The sequence below is a fragment of the Bos grunniens genome, chromosome 9 (genome assembly GCF_055505025.1).
Source record: "Bos grunniens cultivar Pamir isolate PY7600 chromosome 9, Bosgru_T2T1.0, whole genome shotgun sequence".
Taxonomy (NCBI): domain Eukaryota; kingdom Metazoa; phylum Chordata; class Mammalia; order Artiodactyla; family Bovidae; genus Bos; species Bos grunniens.
In genome coordinates, this window is record NC_141173.1 from 92,824,129 (window position 1) to 92,840,884 (window position 16,756).

Below are 16,756 nucleotides of genomic sequence, written 5' to 3' on the forward strand. Positions count from 1 at the left end.
CTAGCTAATCTTAGAAAATAATGTGTTCCAAGTCGCTTCAGTCATGTCTGACTCTTTGCAACCCCATGGACTGGAGCCTGCCAGGCTCCTCTGTCCATGGGATTCTCTAGGCAAGAATACTGGAGTGGGCTGCCATGCCCTCCTCTAGGGAATCCTTCTGGCCCAGGGCTCGAACCTATGTCTCTCTACATCTGCATTGGCAGGCAGGTTCTTTACCACTAGCGCCACCTGGGAAGCCCTAGAAAATAGTATGTGCCTCTAAAGCTAAACTGATGTAAAGAACTACAGTTGACTGTATTAGGTGGATATCTTAAAAACACACATTTGCTTTGCTGCCTCCTTAGACTATGTTGGGCCTAGTCACATGTTTTCCTGACTGTCACTGGCTATCAAGCATCACTGGTGACCTTGAGGCCTTTCAGGCTCACACACAGGAGCTCTCTGTTAATAAAAACAGATACACACGGATCTCACGGATACGCCAGACGTTTTTCTGGCTACTCAGAAGTTATCTTTGCTTCCTAATTTTAAACATGTCCTTAAAATCTTCAAGATATAGCAACCTGATGGAAAGAGGGCATTAAAAAACCCACTTAGTGTGTGATAGGAGATACACATATTTGGTCTCTGTCCTGAGACAGAGCTTCTAAAATCTTTGGAATTTCCTGTGTAAGGGGTGACAGGAACATCGTTTGTTATTCATAACAAGCCCCTTTTGATCATATCTGAATTCTGTGCGAATGAGGTGATTCTTGGTGGCCCCTGGAAAGCATCAGGCTAGGGGACTCAATTATATGACTGAAGGATGCACCTACCACTGCTCGTCTGAGGAGGGAAGAGCTGGAAAACTGAGCTTGATCGCCAGTGGCCAATGCTTTACTCAGTCCTGGTGGGTAATGAACTTCATAAAACCCCCAAATAATAGGGTTAGGAGAGCTTCGAGGCTGGTGGACACACGAGGTGCTGGGAAGGAAGAAACCTCGAGAGGGCATCCCGCCCCCAAACCATGTCCTGGACCTCTCCTCCAACTTTGGCAGTTCCTGAGTTATAGCTTTTAAAACCAATACATGAAAGTAAGTGTACTATGAGCCATTCTAGCAGATTGCTGAGGCTGAAGATGGACGAGATCATGGAAACTGCCGATTTACAGCCAGTCAGAAAATATCAGCAGCAACCTGGGACTTGCCACTAGTGTCTGCGTTAATGCCAGGCAGTGAGTTATCAGACTTGAATTAAATTGCACGACACCCAGGTGGTGGTCAGAGAATTAGGGAATCTTCTCGCGTTGGAGAAAACACCACATGTGTAGTGGCAGAAGTGTCAAGAGTAACAACAGCTCAGATGGTTTGAGTCCTGAGTGAAATGATGACCGCCCAGTACAGCCTCACTGCAAACTGTGTGATGTCAGTTTTAGTTTGTACTTATGACCAAACCAAACAGAACCTCCCGGTGGCATATGCGGTTAAGACAACGTTTTGCTTTCTCCTCAGTGGCTGTTAAGTTTGTTCATCACAGGATCTGAACTAAGAGTAACATTTACGGCAGTTTGAACAACTGTAAAAACATCAGTTCCTAATCTTGGAAGGTGATTGAGGAGTTTGTAAAAAGTGCTACCAAGCAGGAAAAAGCATTCTTACCCGAGCCCTCGATGGCAGTATTTCCTTCGGAACTGAAAGGCATTCTGAACCACCTTCTCCACCAGCTTGAAGGGCTGCTCGATCCTGGGCCGGGTCAGGGGGGTGAAGTGCACCACCCCCGAGTCCACCTTCATCGTCAGAACACACACAGGATTTTACTGCCTGCTATAGTACATTAAACGGTTTATCTTCGTACAGCACAGGAGGATGGATCAGCAGGAGCACGGCAGATCTCCTCCAGGCATGTAAGACGCTACACTCGCCTCTGAGCTGCCGCAGGGAACTCCCAGTTGGCTGTATCTGTTCTGTAACGGCAGCCACTAGGCCTGTGCTTAATAGTCACTTAATTTCAGAATGTGGTTTTACAATGGCCATTTAAGATTAATCCAGGTAATCTTTAAAGTCTGTAGGCAGGTAACAGCATAAGAATATTTAGCTTTTGAATGAGTAAAAAATAAGCTGCAGCAGAAGTTCCGAGTGTAAGTCTGGACTTCAAAAGCCTGAGACATGGGAGCTGGGCCCCCAGGGACTACTCAGCACTGAACTCCCCATAAAGGGAATCGATTAAGACACCAATTCTTTCAGATATAGATACTGATTAATCAGCTGGATTGAATTTATGCTCGTCTGCATGGCCACATAACTTTCTGCTAACAACTTTAAACGTCCCACGAGGCAAAGGCAGGAACCAAATGTAATGGAAACCACCAAAAATACTACTGTTTAAGTGTTAAGCTACTACCAGCTGTTGAGATTCTTTATCAGAAAATAAAAATATCCCTATTCTAAAAATGGACTCACAGTGGTTCACAAGGATATATTCAAAACAACACTAGAAAAATACTGAAAGTAAAGACTAGGAGAGGAAATGGAGTCAAAGCAGCTATGACACACACACAAGCCTGACACAGATGTGGTCTGGGAAATGGGAAGTCTACTCGTAAGGGAAGTCTACTCGTAATTTACAAAAGCTTCAGGCTCTAAGGGATTATTGCTAAACCTGCTCCTTAGAACATCATACACTCTAAGAAAGTCCAACAATTTATGAAGTGTGGGCCGTATCACTACTTGTCAAAAGGAACCCTATGTTTTAAAACTCAAAGGGGTTATCGCATTCTCTCGGGAGGACATGCTCCTAAATATCCTTGTAGCTGCAAAATTATTCCTTCAAGTGGGCCTGTAATATATAAGGCAACTTTTGTTTGTTTTTAGGTTGGAGGAAAAGTATTTGCACGTGATGTGAGGATGTTTGGATAAGAAAGACCCAAGAAGACCAACCTGGATGGGCTTTCAGAGGCGCCAGAAGGGTTTCCCCTGCTGGGTGGGGTCTGAGCTGCCTGGAACCGCCCCGCTGACCTCCCCCATCACTGAGGCTGGCAAATGCTGAGAATGTTCTAAGCTGGAGAGTGAAAGCTGGCAATGGAGAGACTTTGCACCTGAAAATGCTCCCTAAAATGTCCATCTTCAGACTGTTTTAGTGACGATTATACACTTTGGGTGGAACAGTTATTCTCCCACTGCAGAGTGACTATCTCAATGTGCTTATTAAATTTGAATAGTTTTTTCAAGTTGTGCTCTGTGTGTTTCTCCAAGTTCACTAACAAGCACTTCCTAAGTTCTTGTTTTAGTGAACTTCTAAGTTCACTTTTAGCACTTTCAGCTAAAAGGCCAGGACTTTCCTTAGAGCTTCACAAAAACACCACGAAACAGGATCCAGGCGCCCCAGAGGGCCTGTGGTCAACACAGAGGAGAGAGGCACGGGACAGCACATGGGACTGGGGATCAAGTGAACTCAACTGTTCTAGACCGTTCTCTCAACTTTGCCCACCCTTTTCTCCCACCTGTGCTCACTGGCATTCCTGTCCTGACCGCTCATTCTGCCAACCCTCTAAGACTCAGCCCCTTGAATCCTTTCCATCCAATCCTTCCAAATTAGTTCTGAAAGGATTCTTCCAGTCAGCAGCCTGCCAGTCTCCAGAGAAAATAATTTTTTATTAAACTGAGATAAAATTAAACCCTACCCAACCCTAAACCCACAAAATATTATCAAAACTCTAATGTTCAAATACTATTAAGACCAAAGGCACGAAAACAGGGATAGATGCATTCTCCTTCCAGTAAGAAACTGCCACTCCTAGAATCCTTGGATTTAAAAATTTGGCCTCATCTTTATTTGCCTGATTTTATGTCCGACTCTGTGCAACCCCATAGACGGCAGCCCACCAGGCTCCCCTGTCCCTAGGATTCTCCAGGCAAGAACACTGGACTGGGTTGCCATTTCCTTCTCCAATGCATGAAAGTGAAAAGTGAAAGTGAAGTCGCTCAGTCGTGTCCGACTCTTAGTGGCCCCATGGACTGCAGCCTACCAGGCTCCTCCATCCATGGGATTTTCCAGGCAAGAGTACTGGAGTGGGGTGCCACTGCCTTCTCTGTTTGAGATATAGCTAGTATTTACAAATACAGGCAATGTCTGTTTTTTATTTTTTAAAAAGTTTAAAACCCTGTATAAATATAGCAGCACTCCATATAAACTGTAGCAGTAGACTTCTAAAGTTTGAATTTAACTCTGATACCCAGTTAAGTTGGCTAATAGTATGTTTCAGATAAAAGGAAATCTCCACTCACAATCAAATACAGTCACTGTTTAGCAGAGGATCACAGAAAACTCAGGCAAAAAGGCTCTTCGGGGAACGTGTCCTGCTTCTCTGGGAGACCTACACCACCCTCTTTTCTACACCTGCCTCCAAACACACTTCTCGAATCACGCTGTAGGATGGAGCCCATTTTCTGTAGAACCACAGGGAAGCTACTTGGTAACTATGGTAATAGATTCAAAAATGCTTTTTACTTATAAATGAATGCTTATTTAAAATTACAACCATTAAATTTCCTTGCCTGAGTTTTAAGTTTGTTAAAGGGTTTGATTCCAAAAAAGAAGTCAGTGCATGGGCACTAGACGCAGCTAAAACTCCTGGATGAAACGCCACCGTCCCGTTCCGAAATCAGCCGGTCAGTGTACTAAAATGACCTACTGAAACTTCAAACTAGAGCGTTTACAACGGTAAATATTTGCCTCTCCAACCCACCGCAAGGTCAATGCTGCACAAAGTGGAGGTTCTGCTTCTCAACATGAGCAGGCTGGAGGCCAGCGTGTCTAGGACGTGACTGGTTATGAGCTCAGAGCAGCACTTTGGCCTCACAGGAGAACTGGGGTAAGAAGCTATTAAATCTCAGACATTGCCAGCTCAGATCCTGAATCAACACGGTCCAGGGAACACTGAAGACTGTACAGCCCTGTTTCTTTGAGATGATCATCATAACATGTCAAAGAGCTCAATAACTACCCCCACGGAAAGGTACAGATAGAATATTGGCCATTATCTAAGAAAAGGTCTTCAACAGCTCCCATGGTGTTCGGGACCATTAAAGGATAAGCCACTGGAGAGGAAAAATGCTTAGGAAGTTACAGTTCACTTAGCCAAGATATGACCACAACTGGGAGAGGACGGAAGGAGTGATGCGAACAAAGGATGACTACAGGGAATAATGAGGCTCCAGAAACAACACAGGGATTCAACCTTCAAGGGAGGACTGTCTCAGATTCGTGTAGACGGCATGAAGGGTCCAGCGATCCTGAGGTAGGAGAGTCACGTTCGGCATCAGGTGAAATCAGAGTCGGGTGAGCGCCCTAAGGATGCTTGGTTCCTCCCTAACCAGTGCTGGCTCACTCCCTCAGGGTTCCCACGCCCACGTCTCCATCAGAACGTCCTGGGCCCTGCGGCTGCATCTGCCCCCAAGAAGGGGAGCGGTCACAGTCACTACTGCCTGTGATAGTATAGTTAAGCAGGTTGGAGAATGCTAGAGTGTTTTCCCTCTCTTTTCCTTCTTAGAATGATACAAAAAGAACAGATTTTAAACAGTCACAGTGTTTACTCTGGGAGCATAAGCATGTAAGAAGAGTGAGCGAGCTGAGGGCACGATAAGAAATAAGTCCAAGAGGCAGCCAAAGTGAGGGCAGAGGATGGAGAGGGCTTTTTACTGGGTATATCATGTAAATAAAAGTATGTATGTAAATTAGGCCTACCAGCAACAAGACATATGAGGGTTTTTTGGTCCCAAGGATGGGAACAATTTTGGGGAGATGAACGCTTAATTTTAAACAAATACAAGACGGACACCCAAAAAAGATGTCCTGTTCATTATAGGGGACTGGAATGCAAAAGTAGGAAGTCAAGAAACACCTGGAGTAACAGGCAAATTTGGCCTTGGAATACGGAATGAAGCAGGGCAAAGACTAATAGAGTTTTGCCAAGAAAATGCACTGGTCATAACAAACACCCTCTTCCAATAACACAAGAGAAGACTCTATACATGGACATCACCAGATGGTCAACACCGAAATCAGACTGATTATATTCTTTGCAGCCAAAGATGGAGAAGCTCTATATAGTCAGCAAAAACAAGACCAAGAGCTGACTGTGGCTCAGATCATGAACTCCTTATTGCCAAATTCAGACTTAAATTGAAGAAAGTAGGGAAAACCACTAGACCATTCAGGTATGACCTAAATCAAATCCCTTATGATTATACAGTGGAAGTGAGAAATAGATTTAAGCGCCTAGATCTGATAGAGTGCCTGATGAACTATGGAATGAGGTTCATGACATTGTACAGGAGACAGGGATCAAGACCATCCCCATGGAAAAGAAATGCAAAAAAGCAAAATGGCTGTCTGGGGAGGCCTTACAAATAGCTGTGAAAAGAAGAGAAGCGAAAAGCAAAGGAGAAAAGGAAAGATATAAGCATCTGAATGCAGAGTTCCAAAGAATAGCAAGAAGAGGTAAGAAAGCCTTCTTCAGCGATCAATGCAAAGAAATAGAGGAGAACAACAGAATGGGAAAGACTAGAGATCTCGTCAAGAAAATCAGAGATACCAAAGGAACATTTCATGCAAAGATGGGCTCGATAAAGGACAGAAATGGTATGGATCTGCAGAAGATATTAAGAAGTGGCAAGAATACACAGAAGAACTGTACAAAACAGAGCTTCATGACCCAGATAATCACGATGGTGTGATCACTGACCTAGAGCCAGACATCCTGGAATGTGAAGTCAAGTGGGCCTTAGAAAGCATCACCACGAACAAAACTAGTGGAGGTGATGGAATTCCAGTTGAACTATTTCAAATCCTGAAAGATGATGCTGTGAAAGTGCTGCACTCAATATGCCAGCAAATTTGGAATACTCAGCAGTGTCCACAGGACTGGAAAAGGTCAATTTTCATTCCAATCCCAAAGAAAGGCAATGCCAAAGAATGCTCAAACTACTGCACAATTGCACTCATCTCACACGCTAGTAAAGTAATGCTCAAAATTCTCCAAGCCAGGCTTCAGCAATACGTGAACCGTGAACTTCCACTTCCTCATGTTCAAGCTGGTTTTAGAAAAGGCAGAGGAACCAGAGATCAAATTGCCAACATCCGCTGGATCATGGAAAAAGCAAGAGAGTTCCAGAAAAGCATCTATTTCTGCTTTATTCACTATGCCAAAGCCTTTGACTGTGTGGATCACAATAAACTGTGGGAAATTCTGAAAGAGATGGGAATACCAGACCACCTGACCTGCCTCTTGAGAAATTTGTATGCAGGTCAGGAAGCAACAGTTAGAGCTGGACATGGAACAACAGACTGGTTCCAAATAGGAAAAGGAGTACGTCAAGGCTGTATATTGTCACCCTGCTTATTTAACTTCTATGCAGAGTACATCATGAGAAACGCTGGACTGGAAGAAGCACAAGCTGGAATCAAGATTGCCGGGAGAAATATCAGTAACCTCAGATATGCAGATGACACCACCCTATGGCAGAAAATGAAGAGGAACTAAAAAGCCTCTTGATCAAAGTGAAAGCGGAGAGTGAAAAAGTTGGCTTAAAGCTCAACATTCAGAAAACTAAGATCATAGCATCTGGTCCCATCACTTCATGGGAAATAGATGGGGAAACAGTGTCAGACTTTATTTGTTGGGGCTCCAAAATCACTGCAGATTGTGACTGCAGCCATGAAATTAAAAGACGCTTACTCCTTGGAAGGAAAGTTATGACCAACCTAGATAGCATATTCAAAAGCAGAGACATTACTTTGCCAACAAAGGTCCATCTAGTCAAGGCTATGGTTTTTCCTGTGGTCATGTATGTATGTGAGAGTTGGACTGTGAAGAAGGCCGAGTGCCAAAGAATTGATGCTTTTGAACTGTGGTGTTGGAGAAGACTCTTGAGAGTCCCTTGGACTGCAAGGAGATCCAACCAGTCCATTCTGAAGGAGATCAGCCCTGGGATTTCTTTGGAAGGAATGTTGCTGAAGCTGAAACTCCAGTACTTTGGCCACCTCATGAGAAGAGTTGACTCATTGGAAAAGACCCTGATGCTGGGAGGGATTGGGGGCAGGAGGAGAAGGGGACGACGGAGGATGAGATGGCTGGATGGCATCACTGACTCGATGGATGTGAGTCTGGGTAAACTCCGAGAGTTGGTGATGGACAGGGAGGCCTGGTGTGCTGCGATTCATGGGGTTGCAAAGAGTCAAACATGACTGAGCGACTGAACTGAACTGAACTGACAAGAGGCACAAGAATGCACAAATACTGGATTAGGATATTCTGTTATACTTGGAGGTACTGAATGATCATAGGGAAAACACCTTTCTAAAACCACAACCTTTTCCACAAACCATGACTTTAGTGATTGTGTAACAGTGGCCCCCTGGAGGTACCTGGGGACAGAGGAGGTTCCTGCTTGGGGCAGGGCTCTTGCAGCAGAGGGGGCTGCGGCCAGGGCCTGACCTCTCGTTTTGTTTCATGGCTCCAGAGAAACTTGAGCACCTCTGAATCAGTCAGCTCCCCGGGGGGTGGCTTCAATCTATACAAACTCACCAGGTAGTCAATAATTGCTGCTGCTATAAATATTACCATTACTATACTGAGAAGACGGATAAATGAACATGGATGCAAATCTACTAACTCATAATGAATCACAACTGTCAAAGAGACATGCAAGCTGACTCGTCAGTACATTCCCTTCCCAAGAAAACTACCTAAGGTGCAAGCTCTTATGCTGAGAAGGCTTGCGGAGGCACGGAGCAGGAACAAGCTCATGCAGATGCTGTCGCCATGGTCACTGGTGCTCAGCCCGAGGGCCTGGCCACTCATGGGCACAGGTACAGGGTGCTGGATTCTCCCAGGCCCTGTGCTCTCAGCACCCAGACCCGCTCTCCTTTGGCAGAGGTGCCCTCTAACTGTTCACGCTGTCCTGCTCTTCCTACTTCTGACTTGAAAGACAGTCTGTCTTTGTAAAGACGAATTCCATAGCTACTGGATCTCTTCCTTCATATGCTGATTTTACCAGTTTAACTCACGGAGTTTTGGGGGACCTCCTATGAATGTAACCAGAGGTATAACAATAAATAAAGAGAAATGATGGAAACTGATGTAAGCTCTCTATTTGGCAACATCACAAAGTCCACACGAACCCACCCAGGACGGCAGAGCGTGGGCCAGGACTGGGCCAGGACTGAAACGCAGGAGACCCAGTGGGCAGAGAGGGAGAAGCACAAGGCAGGCAGGCAAAGGCGGGGAGGAGGAGGGGCGGTGAGCCGAGAGCCAGGCTGGGATGAGGGGCGCTCAGGCCACAACCTGACACACTACCAGCAAGTGAGGATGTTTTTAAAAAAATGTCCTGGTTTTCAAAATAACATGCAAAGCGAACAACAGGTGTACAGGTTGATTACAGGTTGATCTCCAGGTGTCACTGCAAAATCCAAAGACTGCCTTAATATTCTAAAATAATGTGATAAAGACATAGAAAGCAAATCCTCAAGATCCTTTCACATGAAGACATTAAAAGGAGCAACAAAATGTTGGAAAAATAAGGTAGTAAGTAACAGAGAAATGGCAGTGTAAGCCACATCAGAAATACGTGTTTGTCGCACAGAGCCGTGGAGCCGGGTGGCCTCATTAGACGTTCGGGAGCACACAGTAACCAGAGAACAGCCATCTTCATTTAAACAGTCCTCACTGTAATCGACTAGTCTACAAACCACCAATTCTAAAGGATCAAGTGTTCAGGGCAGCCTAAAGCATTATTTTAAATAAAATGACCATAAAGGCGGAGGAAAACAAAGCAGTGATTGTGCTCATAGCTGATACTGTTAATACTCCATGATGGAGTCAAGAAGAGAAACATTCTTTTAGGATTAAGTCAGTCGCTTTAAATCTGTGGGACTGGAACAGGTAAATTATCTTAATCTTAACCTAAACTTAAATTATTTTTTAAGGTTGAAGAGAAAATAAATGAGAAAAGACACTTAAAAAAAAATCAGAACCTCAACTTTCCATTGGAATTAAGTGGGCAGCATTTTAAACACACAGGGACTGGGCATCATCCCCGACAACAGAGCTGAGGGCCCCGGGGCGGGGCCTGGGCCCCAAGGCTTTTCTAAAGCGGGATGATGCTCGTGTGTGGGCAGAAGTGAGAGACGCTGGTCTGGAGAACCGCCTCCCCCAAAGGCTTGGTATCGCTATTTCTTCTCCAACATTCAGTCAAACTACTGATTCTTTAAACAAAAGCTTGTCTGAATATCCAGAATACTGTCACTGAGAACAATACACCAAGGGAATCACATGTCATTTTTTCTTAAAAAACAGATAAATGAAAACATTTTAAAGAAAACAGTTGGGTCTGCTGAGTCACTTGTGGACTTGGCATGAATGAGAAGCAAATGTTTCTATTTCAGGCTACGAGGTGTCAGGGTTCATTCATTTCCAGAGCTTAACCCAGACCACCACAGAAAGGAGCGACTCCTATTATAAGACTTGAAAACACATTCTAAATGGGACAGGGCAGGGCTGTGTGTACAGAGCTTCAAAAATCACAGTATTCTGGGCTTGAATCCCACATTCCTGCTACTTACTCATTTTATGGGCCTTATGTAACTTCTCAGGAGTTTAGTCTTCTCACCTCTAAAAATGAGACGATTTCTTCTCTCTCATAGACTTGGTTTAAGAATTAAATACCAGGACTTCCCTGGTGGTACAGTGGATGGGATCCTGCCTGCCAATCCAGGGGACACAGGTTTGATCCCTGGTCCGGGAAAATTCCACATGCCGCTGAGCAACTGGGCTTGTGTGCCACAACTAGTGAAACTCACACACGTAAAGCCCGTGCTCCACATCAAGAGAAGCCAACTCAACGAGAAGCCCCCGCTCACTGAAACTGGAGAAAGCCCACGCAGCAAAGACCCAGCGCGGCCAGATATAAAAAATGTTAAATAAATACCACATTACCTCAGATAGTACTGAAGAACTGCAAAATTAACAAAATGACAGTCTCATTTAAAAATTACACTTTTAATCATGTAAAGGTAATGTATTATTGTTATTTTATATACTCAAAATCAGTTTCTGAACTCATTCAACAAATATCTGTCGCACCTTGAAAATAAGCCAGGCACCATTCCTGGCACAGCACTGGCAATTAAAAGGATAGCAGGAAGTCCTTGCCCTTGTGAGGTTTACATTCTAGAGGTCTTAAGCCAGAGTAAGCAGGGGAGGGGCTCAGAGGTGGTAGGTTTCTTGATTTATTTTCAAGTTTTGGGACAAAAGAATTTGTTGACTGAATGGATATTGGGTATTGAAACAAAGGATTCTTTTAAGATCCAGGGATGCGTCTGCTGTTAACAGACACTGGGAAAGTGGGGAGAATCGCTGTGGGGAAGATCAGGAGTTCAGTCCTGTCCCTGACAGATCTGAGACGCCTATCAGTGAGTCACGTCGCCAGCTGGATATACAAAACTTGGGTGTTCAGTGGGGAAGGGCTGGAAAGAGAGATGTACTAAGATAAACAAAGATAAGGTTTACCTAGAGAAGCCTCTGGACTTCTCTGTACTCTCTACATTGGCAGTGGATAATTATGTCAATGAATTAATTTCCCTGAGATTCCCTGGTGGCTCAGATGGTAAAGCGTCTGCCTGCAATGCGGGAGACCCGGGTTCGATCCCTGGGTGGGGAAGATCTCCTGGAGACGGAAATGGCAACCCAGTCCAGTACTCTTGCCTGGAGAATCCCACGGACAGAGGAGCCTGGTAGGCTATAGTCCATGGGGTTGCAAAGAGTCCGGCACGACTGAGTGACTTCACTTTCACTTTCTATGCACTTTTACTTTCTAGCTCCTTTTCCTTGGGCCTCACTGTGCGGCTTGTGGGATCTTAGTTCCCCAACCAGGGATCGAACCGGCCTGGGCCATGTCAGTGAGAGCACCACATCCTAACCTCTGGACCACCAGGGAAGTCCCTCTGGCTCTGTCTTTATATAAGAAATTCTGCCTTGTGTTAAAGGTCTGTAGTTAATCAAAGTTATTTACATTTCAGAAGTTTGCCTTTTAAAAACAGGTGGTTAAGGGACTTCCCTGGTGGTCCAGTGGTTAAGATTCTGTGCTTTCTTTCAATGCAGGGGGTGAGGTTTTGATCGCTGGCTAGGGAACTAAGATTCCAAGACAGTGAGGTGTGGCTGGGCGGTGGGAGAACAGGCAGTTAATACATTATAGGATAAGTGTACTCATCAAGACAGAAAAAAAAACCCAAAAAGTTCTTGAAAACACTAAAGTACAGGGACTTCCCTGGTGGTCCAGTGGTTAAGAATCTGCCTGCGAGTGAAGGGGACACAGATCTGATCTCTGGCCCGGGAAGGTCCCACATGCTGCGGAGCAACTAAGCCCAGGTGCCACGACTACTGACGCCTGCGTGCCCTAGAGCCCATGTGCTCCACAAGAGAAGCCACTGCGATGAGAAGCCCTAGCGCCACGACAAAGAGTAGCCCCCACCTGCCACAACTAGAGAAAGCCCACGCTCAGCAACAAAGACGCAGTGCGGCCAAAAACTAAATAAATTACTTAAAAAAAAAAACCAAAAAACCCAACAACGCAAGGTACATTAAAGCATGCTTAAGCCATTTATCCTCAGGAGGCTGTGTTATGCTGGAGGCCAGAGCAGGGAGCAGTCACCGGCCCCTCCCTCCACCGGCCCCCAGTCAGCCTCAGCACAGGTGAGCGTGCACACCACCAACCACACGGGGAGCGCAACAAGCCGAGACACTGAAGGCATCTGGTGGACTCCTGACACAGCAGTGACAGCAATGCTGGGAGTGTCAGTGCCTGAGATTCAGTTCTACTCCATCCAGTACTTACACAAAGAACTGCTTATATATCTCATGAAATAAAAGAAGGAAGTTACGTTTATGTATCAGAATTACAACACTATGGCTAAAAAACAAAGGCAAAGACATTCGACTTCAAAGAGGAGGAAACAATACGTATCTTGCTAAATGCCAGACTTAGAGAAGATTAAAACCAACCAACAAAAAACTGAGAAAGATACAGATAACTGAAACACGCCTTTTTATTAGTCACTGCTTTTTAAAGAAATGAATAACATCTAACATGGCTATTAGCAGTAGTAAAAATTTAAACATCCAACCACATGTAAAATTATCTTCCGTTCTCATAATGGTTATAAACACACAGCTTGTAGAATTAAAATTACTGAGGTAGAAAAAAATGAGAACCCAAAGTAGATGAAGATGAAATATGTCTGTACCATTATTCATGGTGCAGCACCTCAGTGTTTGCTTTTGGTTTCATCTAAAATGTTTCATCACATTATTTCGATGTAATTTCTTTACAACATTTTCTAAAATCTATTAAGTGATACTTTAGAAATCTTTCTCAGTGTAAAGGCTAACAGAAGAAAATTCAGGATACCCACCTCTTACCCTTCCTAGAAAAACACTTGTAGGTTTACTGATCAGATTCTAGTCATCAGCTGGTACTGGATTTTCTTTTTACTTTTATCAAAATATATATGTTTAAACCTGTCTTTTGAATTTTTAGTCTGAAAGCTACCAATTCTGTAAATCTTGATTTCACACAAGTCAGAAGCACCAGGATAAAAAGAAAGTCTCACTGAACTATCATTTGCAAAGCACAATCTAGTTAAAAATATTTCAGACCACATTGTTTAATTGGGGACATTAAGTAATAAACTGTATCTCCCAACATAGACAAAAATTCAAAAATAAATTATAACTATGGACTAAAACATAATATTAAAAGAAAAGAAAGTCTTTCTGTCAGCACCCAAATAATTCCTCCTCTGCATATTGTGACACAAGAGCATTTTCAGCTTTCAGGTTTCGACAAATCCTGTTTTAACAACAACTCCCTCCCTTCCCCGCCTCTCTTGTCTTAATTCTCCCACAGCTCAAAAAATGAGATGGAGAACCTGGTATTTATCTTCTAGCACCATCAGCAGTTTTCACCTCTCCAGATTTCTGTGTTGCTCGTTGCTATCTGCAAGTTAACTTGGTGGAGTTTTATCATTAATATTCAGAAGCTGTGAACTGAGCCTCATGAATGTGGTGTCTCCTCATCAGACCTTGTTGGGGTTCAACTGAAGGCGACTGACAGAAGAGAGTTAAGATACTGAAGGCTGCTGACAAAAGGTATGGAAAATGAGGAGCTTTCATAATGCTTGGGGATCTAAATATAGACCTTCGTGTATAACTTGGTTTGAATTATAAGTTGTAAAGCTGTTTTTAAATGCTAGATTTGATATAAATAAATCTTGTCTGGAAAACTGACTTTACATTTTCATGAAATCCAGTTCAGAATTTCTTTGGGAAATAGCTCATGAATTTAACATTATAGGTTCTGTTCTATATGCAGCAGATTTTGGAAGCACGAGAGCGCTATTTAGAACTAAGTTTTCACATGTGACCTCTCTGCTTTTGCCTACTTTCACAGTATTTCACCACCACAACCACTGAAACAAAGTATTCCTTTATTCTCTATGAGACAGAAATGTGAAAGAACAGGCCACAAACTGTACCATGCTTATGGCTGGAGACAGAGAGGAAAAAAAAGATTTCACAGCAATAGCTAAGATGCCAGTACATTTTATGAAAGGAAAAGAGTGACCTTCATTTTGGAGAATGAATTCTAAGCTTTTTATGCAGAGGAAAGCACTTAAGAGTCCAACATTCACTAGTAAGTGAGCACTGTGCTAACTTAATGCAGTGTCATATTGTTTATACTGATTTTGGCCGTCTGTAATTTATCACTGCCAGCACTTGTTAATTAAGATGAACAGGCTGTCTGCAAGTCTGAGATACACTGTAATTTATAAAATGTATTGGTTAATGGGAAGAAAAGAGTTGTAATTGGGAAGCTGAGCACAGACTGCACAGACTGATCAACACATAAAGGTTACTCAACCAAAGTGAAAAAAAAAAAAAAAAGAAATGAGATGCTGATAGGGAATGCTAACAGCAGTCTCACTCTTAAAGAATCCCTTAAGCTGAGAGTGGTCTGAGAAGGCAGCACCTGAGTGAGCTGGCTGGAGTCTGAAATGCTAGAACTCAAACCTGAAAACAGCTGTTATGAAACTACAGACATGTGCTTTACTTTTTTTTTCTAGAAACCATAACTTTTATTTTGGTCTCAGATATGAAAAGAAATTTGGAAAACAGAGAAAGAATGAACTGTAGGATGGAAGGCAAAGCCGAGGTACTCTGATGCTACTGACTCTAAGAATTCAAAATCTCAGAGAAATATCCTCAAACGGTAGAATTTACATTTTAAGATTATGAACAAAAATAGAACAATCGAATTCAGACAGGCCAGGATTTAACCTCTTGGGGAATCAATGTTATTATAACTATACTGAACTATACAACTATATTCGCGGGAACACAGGCATGGAGTCGCATTACCGTAGATATCTCACAAAAGCCAGACATGATGGACCTCGGTGAGTCTCTGAAGCTAACATTTGCTCGTTTGCCTTATTACTTCCCTCTGGAGTCTCTCTCTCTCTTGGTGAGAAAGGGAGTGAGGGAAGTTGACCATTAACGGTGGTTTTTGCCTCCAGATGCAGTAGCATTGTCCCTGCTTCCCACGGGAAGCACACACGAGGATTTCACCAGGAATTACTGCGGTAGGCAGAGGCGGACAGGGTGAGGACGCTGAGAGGGGCAGAAGCGGGCAGCGGGCACTGCCGATCTACTGCTAAGGCGATCTACCACCTAAGTGTCCTAATCTGAAACAATGGTGATGGCCAAGATTATAGACCTATGGTTTCCTTCACCTTTAAGAGTCTATGAAAATGAATGGAATCGGCCTAAGGAAGGAAGAGGGAAAAAAACAGGGAAAAAAACACCATTAAATATTGGTGCCATTAAATATCAACTGTCACATGACATAAAATTTAAAAATACTAATAACAATGTCAGTTATAGTTTACTGAGTACCTTCCACAGGTTAGATAACTTCACTACTGTATGTACCTCCATGATACAGACACTATAATCCTCCCACCTTCCAGAAGAGGATATGAGGCACAGCGGGGTTCTGGAAAGCCAGGATGTGACCCAGGTATCTTATTAGATTCAGAGCTCATACTGCTTTGTGTGAAACAGATATGAATCATTATAGAGCCATTCTAACACATCATTCAAAAGTTAATTAGGAAATGCACAAAAGTCAGTATTGCTGTATTTCAGAAACTATTATATTTTCCTCAAAGAAGGCAATAAATATTGTCAGATTAAAACACAGCAAGCACTATCTTTTCCCTCTTATAAAAAGAAAGGGAGGGTGGGTGCAAAGAAAAGTGTGAATTATTTTTCTTACTTTCTCAAATACAAATGATGTGGTTACTTCTGCTTTGTACTTTCAAGATCCTATGTCACTACTTCTGAATCATTTAGAATAACCGGTTTTGCAGCAGACTTCATTTGGGTCAGGGAACGGTTCTGGTCCCCACTAGAAAGGATCTCACATTCTTAAAAGCAAAAGACACTGGCTCAGTTGTTTCAGTTTTGAATAACTTATACCTGAAGGGAGGCAATGGCATACCTTGCTGCTAAGTCGCTTCAGTCGTGTCCGACTCTGTGTGACCCCATAGACAGCAGCCCACCAGGCTCCCCCGTCCCTGGGATTCTCCAGGCAAGAACACTGGAGTGGGTTGCCATTTCCTTCTCCATTGCATGAAAGTGAAGTCGCTCAGTCGTGTCCGA

The 16,756-nt window shown here is 43.5% G+C and overlaps 2 protein-coding genes across 26 annotated transcripts in view; one reads left to right on the plus strand and one right to left on the minus strand.

Annotated features, from left to right (window-relative positions):
- TIAM2 (TIAM Rac1 associated GEF 2) overlaps positions 1 to 3,205 on the plus strand; it is a 243,521-nt gene extending 240,316 nt beyond the window's left edge. For all 22 annotated transcript variants that reach the window (XM_086318453.1, XM_086318455.1, XM_086318459.1 and 19 more), the window contains one exon: positions 2,850 to 3,205. The gene's annotated coding sequence lies outside the window, so the exon portion shown is untranslated. The remainder of the gene's footprint in view (positions 1 to 2,849) is intronic.
- TFB1M (transcription factor B1, mitochondrial) overlaps positions 1 to 16,756 on the minus strand; it is a 69,620-nt gene that overhangs the window by 3,297 nt on the left and 49,567 nt on the right. For 2 of the 4 annotated variants that reach the window (XM_086318490.1, XM_086318489.1), the window contains exon 6: positions 1,638 to 1,765. The exons of 1 other annotated variant lie outside the window; for it this stretch is intronic. In XM_086318490.1, the coding sequence (XP_086174616.1) occupies positions 1,638 to 1,765 (128 nt within the window). Of the gene's footprint in view, positions 1 to 1,637; positions 1,766 to 13,330; positions 15,859 to 16,756 lie in introns of those variants that run through there. One more of the 4 variants, XM_086318491.1, reaches the window with a different exon arrangement.